Below are 6,275 nucleotides of genomic sequence, written 5' to 3' on the forward strand. Positions count from 1 at the left end.
AGTTGCTCAATTTATTAATGAGAATGGGGTGAGAAACAGTGTCAAAGGCCTTCTTAAAGTCCAGAAAGACTACGTCCATGGCAACACCGTCATCCAAGGATTTAGTTACCTGGTTATAAAAGGCCATCAGGTTGGTCTGGCAGGACCTGCCTTTGATGAACCCATGTTGATTTCCCCTGGGCATGATCTCCCCTGCTGGCCCCTCACAGATGTGATCCTTGATAATTCTTTCAAGGATTTTCACCAAGACCAATGTGAGGCTTATGGGTCTATAGTTTCCTGGGTCCTCCTTTCTCCCTTTCTTATAGGGAGGGGTTCAGGGTAGACGACCCCTTCCCAGCTCCATGTGACCCCTGGGAGCTGGACCCTGCTACCCCTCCAGTTCAACCAGGCGCAGGGCTCGGGTGCTGCCCTGACGTCCCCTCTTCCCTCCTCTCCAGGTCTGGGCTGTTCGTAGTTGGTCCCGAGTCCGCGGGGGCTCATCCCGGCCCCACCTGCTACAGGAAGGGTGAGGCTGCAGCTCCCAGCGGCTTGGGGCGGGTGGGCAGTGGGAAGTGCGAGTGACCAACCCCCCCACCGTGTTCTCCTGGCAGGGGGGCCCCTGACAGTGACGGATGCCAACCTGTGCCTGGGTCGCCTGCTGCCCGACTACTTCCCGCACATCTTCGGACCCGGGGAGGACCAGCCGCTATCGCGGGAGGCAGCCCTGCAGGCCTTCCAGGAACTGGCTGCCCGAGTCCGCGCCTTCCGCGGGGGGGCCGCCCCGCTCTCCGTGGAGGAGGTGGCCATGGGCTTCATCCGCGTGGCCAACGAGGCCATGTGCCGGCCCATCCGCTCCCTGACCCAGGTGGGGCAGCGCCACAGCCATCATCCTCCCCACCCCGTCTGTCCCCAGGGGTCAGACACTCTGACACAGCCCCTGCTTGGCCCGGTTATTTTAAGTGAGGCCGGGGTTTCTTGGGGCTATCTCTTTTATTTGACCAACCAAGCAGTTCGGGTAAAGGTAGAAAAGCTTCCAAGGTACGACCGGTTTCTCCTGAGGAGGAATATCTTACATTGGAAAGTTCCTCTAGGTCTATCCCAGTGATGTAGCCGGTGCAATAAAAGAGCTAGCCCTAAGAAATTCTGGGCTGTCCCGGCTATAGCATCACACTTAGACTACAGAACTGGGGAAGCAGTGGGCTGTTGAGAGACTTCTGCTCCGCTCATAGAGGTTTGTTCAGCAGCTGGCGCATGCTTCCATGCCTGGACGTGCGCTAGAGCCAGTCTTGCTCTTTGTGTTGGTGATTATGGAGTTGCAGAGAAGGGGCTGGCAGGGAGCTGTGGGGTCACATCCAGTCCACCCCCTGCCTGAGGCAGGATCAGCCCTGTCCAAACCCCACTAGACACCATAACGTAACTGCGTGAGACTGTCACCCCTGATGCAGCGCAGACCTAGCAAAGCAGGACATAGCAGCCGCTGTCCCAGGGTCTTGCTGGGATGCTTGAGGGTGTCTGGTCGTCCCGCAGCCCAGTCTGATGCCCCTTTGGTCCCCAACTGCTTTGTGCCTTTTGTTCTTTGCATCTTCATTATTTTCACTGTGACTCGTGCTGCTGTGGGGCTCCCCACTGGCTCCATTCACCCTGCACAGACACCCCCCAGCCCTGCCTGGACAGCTGGCTGCCCTTGACAAAGTCGCTGCACAGTTTGTCAAAGCAAAGGCCTTGTTCACCTGTCACGAGCCAGCAGCTCTAGCAGCGCCTCACAGGAGTGTTCGTGGGCAGACTTAATGGTTACAGCTCTGGGCTGTGCTCAGCATCCCCCAGGCCTTTTCTGCTCCATCGAGCCCCACTGGGCAGTCTCAAGTGGGCACGTGGTGCCAGCCCTGCCTCATGGAGGCTCCCAGGATCCTGCCCCGCGTGTGGGAAAGGGCCTGGGCCCCAGGCTGATGGCTCCCTCTGACTCTGGCAGGCACGAGGCCACGACATGTCGCGCCACGTGCTGGCCTGCTTCGGCGGCGCGGGGGGGCAGCACGCCTGTGCCATCGCCCGGGCGCTGGGCATGAAGAAGGTCTTCGTCCACAAGTAGGTGCTGGGTGCCCCCTTCCTACCCTCGCCTCCACCCTGGTGCGGCTCTGGTTTGGGGAGCGGGGCAGGAGCCTGCAGTGGGATGGGTGCTGGCCCAGAGGGGGTCAGGGATGGGGTGGGAGCGAGCAGTGGCTGTCAGGGCCTGGGGCAAGGAGGTCCCAGGCAGCCCCTGAGACTCTTCCTCCCTGGCGGATGCAGGCACAGCGGGCTGCTCTCGGCCTACGGGCTGGCGCTGGCCGACGTGGTGCACGAAGCCCAGGAGCCCTGCGCCCTGCGCTACGGCCCCGACGCATTCACCCGGCTGGACCAGCGCATCACTGCCCTGGAGCACCAGTGCGTGCAGGCCCTGGAGGTGCAGGGCTTCCACAGGTACTACAGCCCCTCCACGGAGCTCCAGCGTGGCCTCGTGCCAGCCAGGGCTCCCTCGTGGCACGGCCCCCCTGGCCTGGCAGGGTTGGAGCAGGTGGGGACTGGCGAGCTCAGGGCTATGGTGGGTCTGGGCCCCGCAGGTGCTGCTCTGAGGTTTCCCTGTGTGCTCAGCCACCCCCTCCCGCAGGTCCCAGATCCGCACGGAGGCCTTCCTGCACCTGCGCTATGAGGGCACGGACTGTGCCCTCATGTGCTCGGCCCGCGGGCACCTGCCCACGCCCGACTCCTGCCAAGCTGGGGACTTCCATGCGGCCTTCGCCCACAGGTGGGTGACCCCCTCCCCAAGCCCTTCTGGCCCCTGGGCAGGGCATGTGGGTAGCACTGCCTGCCTTTGGGGGGGTCTCTGCCAGGCCACGGTCCCTGTTGCCAGGAGGCTGCCAGGGATCATGGCTGCGGGGGCCTCGCAGGTACATGCAGGAGTTTGGCTTCACCATCCCCGAGCGCCCCGTGATCGTGGACGACATCCGGGTGCGAGGCACTGGCAGCACTGGCATCGGCCAGGAACCACCCATCCCTGCCAGCGGCAGGCCGGCCCGTGTGGAGACGGTGAGGGCTCTTCCGCTCCCCCGGGCTCTGCCCTAAGGGCTCCAGGCTCCGGGGGCAGGTCCCAGCAGGGTTGCGGGGGTGTGCAGAGAGGGGGGATGTTCCCCCAACCTGGGGCTGGTGCATGGGCCGTGGGGCTGAGCAATACCTGCCCAGCGCCCCCCCCACCCGCTCATGGGCATTGGTGTCTGGGGGGCCAGGAGGCTTTGGACTGTGCCAGCATGGGGGCTTTTCTGGGGTAGGGCAGGGCCAGCACTCGGGTCTCACAGGCTGGGCTGGGCTCCCACGTTCCCCGCTCAGAGCTCTGGCGAGGTCGGTGCTAGACTGGCTCTGTCTGGCCAGGTCTCAAAAGGGAATCGGACATTTCTGCTCCATGTCATGGGGTTGAAGCCTCCCCCAGCAGTGCTGGATGCTGGCTGCAGCCCAGGCTGGGGCTGGGCTGTGCCAATGCTTCTGCTGGTACCAACCCCACAGGGTTCTGGTTGGAGGGTCTTGCCCCCGTGCATAGGCTCAACACTGCACTGGGCAGGAAGGGATTCCCCCTCTGCTCAGACTGGCCTGGACTGGGGGGTTTTGCCTTCCTCTGCAGCGGGGGCACGGCCTGGGCTTGGGCTCTCTGCAGCGCCCATGAACGCAGCAGCAGGGCATTGGCAGCCGCGGCCCCCCTGTATCCCGGGAGCAGGGGCGATGCCTGGGGCTGTGTCAGGGGCGACTGTGTCATGTGGCTCCAAGGTCACACACAGGGTGGGCTGGACAAGGTTGGTCCTGCCTTGGATTGGAAGTGACCCCACAGCCCCACTCTTTTAGGATTTCTATGAAATTCTTGGAGGAAAGGGGCATCGGTGGCTCCGGGGCACGGAGCGAGGGGCACGGCCTCTGCATCAGCCCTGCCTGGACCTCAGTGCGGGAGGCTGCAGGGAGAGAGGAACGGGGGAAAATCCTGCTCAGCCCCAGACACTCCCTCCAGCTCCGCTCTCTGCCCCATGGGACACAGGACCAGGCAGGACGGACCTGGGGTCTGCCCCAGGCCGTGGCAGTTCTGATGTCCTTATGTTGTGTCCCGGCGGGTGTGCATGGGATGGGGGCCGCGGTGGGTGGGGGGCAAGGGTGCTCAGCACAGCCCCCTCCTCTGCTGGGCAGGTGACACGCTGCTACTTTGAAGACGGCTACCTGGACACCCCCGTGTACCTGCTGGAGGAGCTGTCCTGGGACCACACCATCCCCGGCCCCAGCATCCTCATCGACAAGAACAGGTGCAGGGTCAGGACCCCGGGGTCCCTTCCCATCGCTGCGAGGGGAACCTGGCCTGGTGGGTGGAGCAGGGAGCTGGGGTTTCCGTGGCTTGGTGGGGGAGGAGGGCTGGGCGCAGGCTTGTGGGTTCCCTCGCTGTCCCTGCCTCCCCGCTCTCTGCGCCCGGGTTTGGGGCATGGACCTGGAGCCTGCGGTCACTGGGCCTCGTCCCTCAGCACCATCCTGATCGAGCCGGACTGCACGGCCACCCTCACACGTGTCGGGGACATCTGCATTGCTGTGGGCTCCGGGACGCTGCGCCCCGTCGGGCCTGAGCTCAACGCTGTCCAGCTCTCCATCTTCTCCCACCGCTTCATGAGCATCGCAGGTGAGTGCTGCCCTGGCCCCCCGCCCCGCAGCCCTCTGGGCCCTGGGGCAGCACTGGAGGCACTGGGCACGGGAGGCTCTGTAAGGCACTGTACCCCAAGGATCCTTGCCCTGCTGGAGCCCCCAGTCCCCCACTCCCCCCTGGATCTGAGCACCCCCAACCCCAGCAGAACCCTCCTGCCCCTCCAGCCACTGCAGCCCAGGCTCCGTCACCTCCTGTCCCAAGGGGCCGAAGAGCAGGCAGGTGCTTCTGGGAGGAGCAGAAGCAGCTGCTTGTTGTACGCCTTCACCCTGGTTCTGGGCCCTTGGGCTGGGGGAGGGACTGGCAGCTAAGATGGGAGCAGTTTTGGGGGCCGTAGGGCAGAGGTTTCCATGATGACACAGTCCCCTCGACCCCCGTGCAGAGCAGATGGGCCGGATCCTGCAGCGCACGGCCATCTCCACCAACATCAAGGAGCGCCTGGACTTCTCCTGCGCCCTGTTCGGGCCTGATGGGGGGCTGGTGTCCAATGCCCCCCACATCCCCGTGCACCTGGGGGCCATGCAGGAGACCATCCAGTTCCAGGTAGGAGCGACTCCCTTGCCTATTCCCCCTGCTCCTTCTGGGCTGGGCCCCCCCATCCCCGGCACTCGCCTGCCCTGGAGCCCCCCCCAGCGCCCTGAGCACCAGGCTCGGTGCTGTTCCAGATCCGTAACCTGGGCTCTGACCTGCGGGAAGGCGACGTCATCCTGAGCAACCACCCGTGCGCCGGCGGCAGCCACCTGCCCGACCTCACTGTCATCACGCCTGTGAGTTGCAGGTGCCCGGCACAGCAGGGCTGGGGGTTCGGGGTGGTCATGGGAGCCCCCTGCTGTGAGGGGTGCTTGGGAGCACATGGCATCTCTCAGACAGAGGTGGGGCATCGGGGTCTGCCCTGCCCGGCGCCCAGCCACCCCCCAGCCAATCTCATCCCCCCGCAGGTGTTCTGGCCTGGGCAGCCGAAGCCTGTGTTCTTCGTGGCAAGCCGCGGGCACCACGCAGACATTGGGGGCATCACACCTGGCTCCATGCCCCCCCACTCCACAGCACTGCAGGAGGAGGGCGCTGTCTTTATCTCCTTCAAGTTGGTGCAAGGCGGCATCTTCCAGGAGGAGGGTATGTCTGTGCCGGGACGGGGACAGATTTAGGGGCCTGTAAAAAGCGCAGATGGCATGGTGCCTGCGTGAGAGCATCAGAGCTGCCATGGACTGGGTCTGACCCCAGGTCTGTTGTGCCCAGTCTTGTGTCACAGCAGCAGAGTCATGAAGGGGGAGTGACTGGGGCTGAGCAGGGTTTTCCCCTGTTCCTCTTCCCACTGCAGCCTCCAGCACTGAGGTCCAGGCAGGTCCAATGCAGAGGCCGTGCCCCTCACTCCCTGCTCCAGCACCACCGACACCCCTTTCCCCCCAGCATGTGTCCAAGCCTTTGTGAATCTGGCTGAGCTCTCAGCTCCCACCGCCTCTGGGGGCCATGAGACCCCCCCCTCTTTAATGCTACATTGTGGGGAAAAGACCTTCCTGGTGTTAGTGTTAAACTGCCAGCCTGCTGGGTCCATGTGCGACTGCTCGCCTCCTTGCCTAGAGCAGCACATGTCTTTCCC

General features: G+C 64.2%; 1 protein-coding gene across 1 annotated transcript in view; it reads left to right on the top strand.

Moving 5' to 3' along the window:
• OPLAH (5-oxoprolinase, ATP-hydrolysing) overlaps positions 1–6,275 on the top strand; it is a 17,996-nt gene that overhangs the window by 5,152 nt on the left and 6,569 nt on the right. Inside the window, exons 8-18 of the mRNA XM_025214244.1 lie at positions 441–508; positions 594–847; positions 1,952–2,064; positions 2,266–2,436; positions 2,624–2,761; positions 2,904–3,042; positions 4,180–4,292; positions 4,506–4,657; positions 5,061–5,221; positions 5,344–5,445; positions 5,617–5,791. Of these exons, the coding sequence (XP_025070029.1) occupies positions 441–508; positions 594–847; positions 1,952–2,064; positions 2,266–2,436; positions 2,624–2,761; positions 2,904–3,042; positions 4,180–4,292; positions 4,506–4,657; positions 5,061–5,221; positions 5,344–5,445; positions 5,617–5,791 (1,586 nt within the window). The remainder of the gene's footprint in view (positions 1–440; positions 509–593; positions 848–1,951; positions 2,065–2,265; positions 2,437–2,623; positions 2,762–2,903; positions 3,043–4,179; positions 4,293–4,505; positions 4,658–5,060; positions 5,222–5,343; positions 5,446–5,616; positions 5,792–6,275) is intronic.

The sequence above is a fragment of the Alligator sinensis genome, unplaced genomic scaffold (genome assembly GCF_000455745.1).
Source record: "Alligator sinensis unplaced genomic scaffold, ASM45574v1 scaffold987_1, whole genome shotgun sequence".
Taxonomy (NCBI): Eukaryota; Metazoa; Chordata; order Crocodylia; family Alligatoridae; genus Alligator; species Alligator sinensis.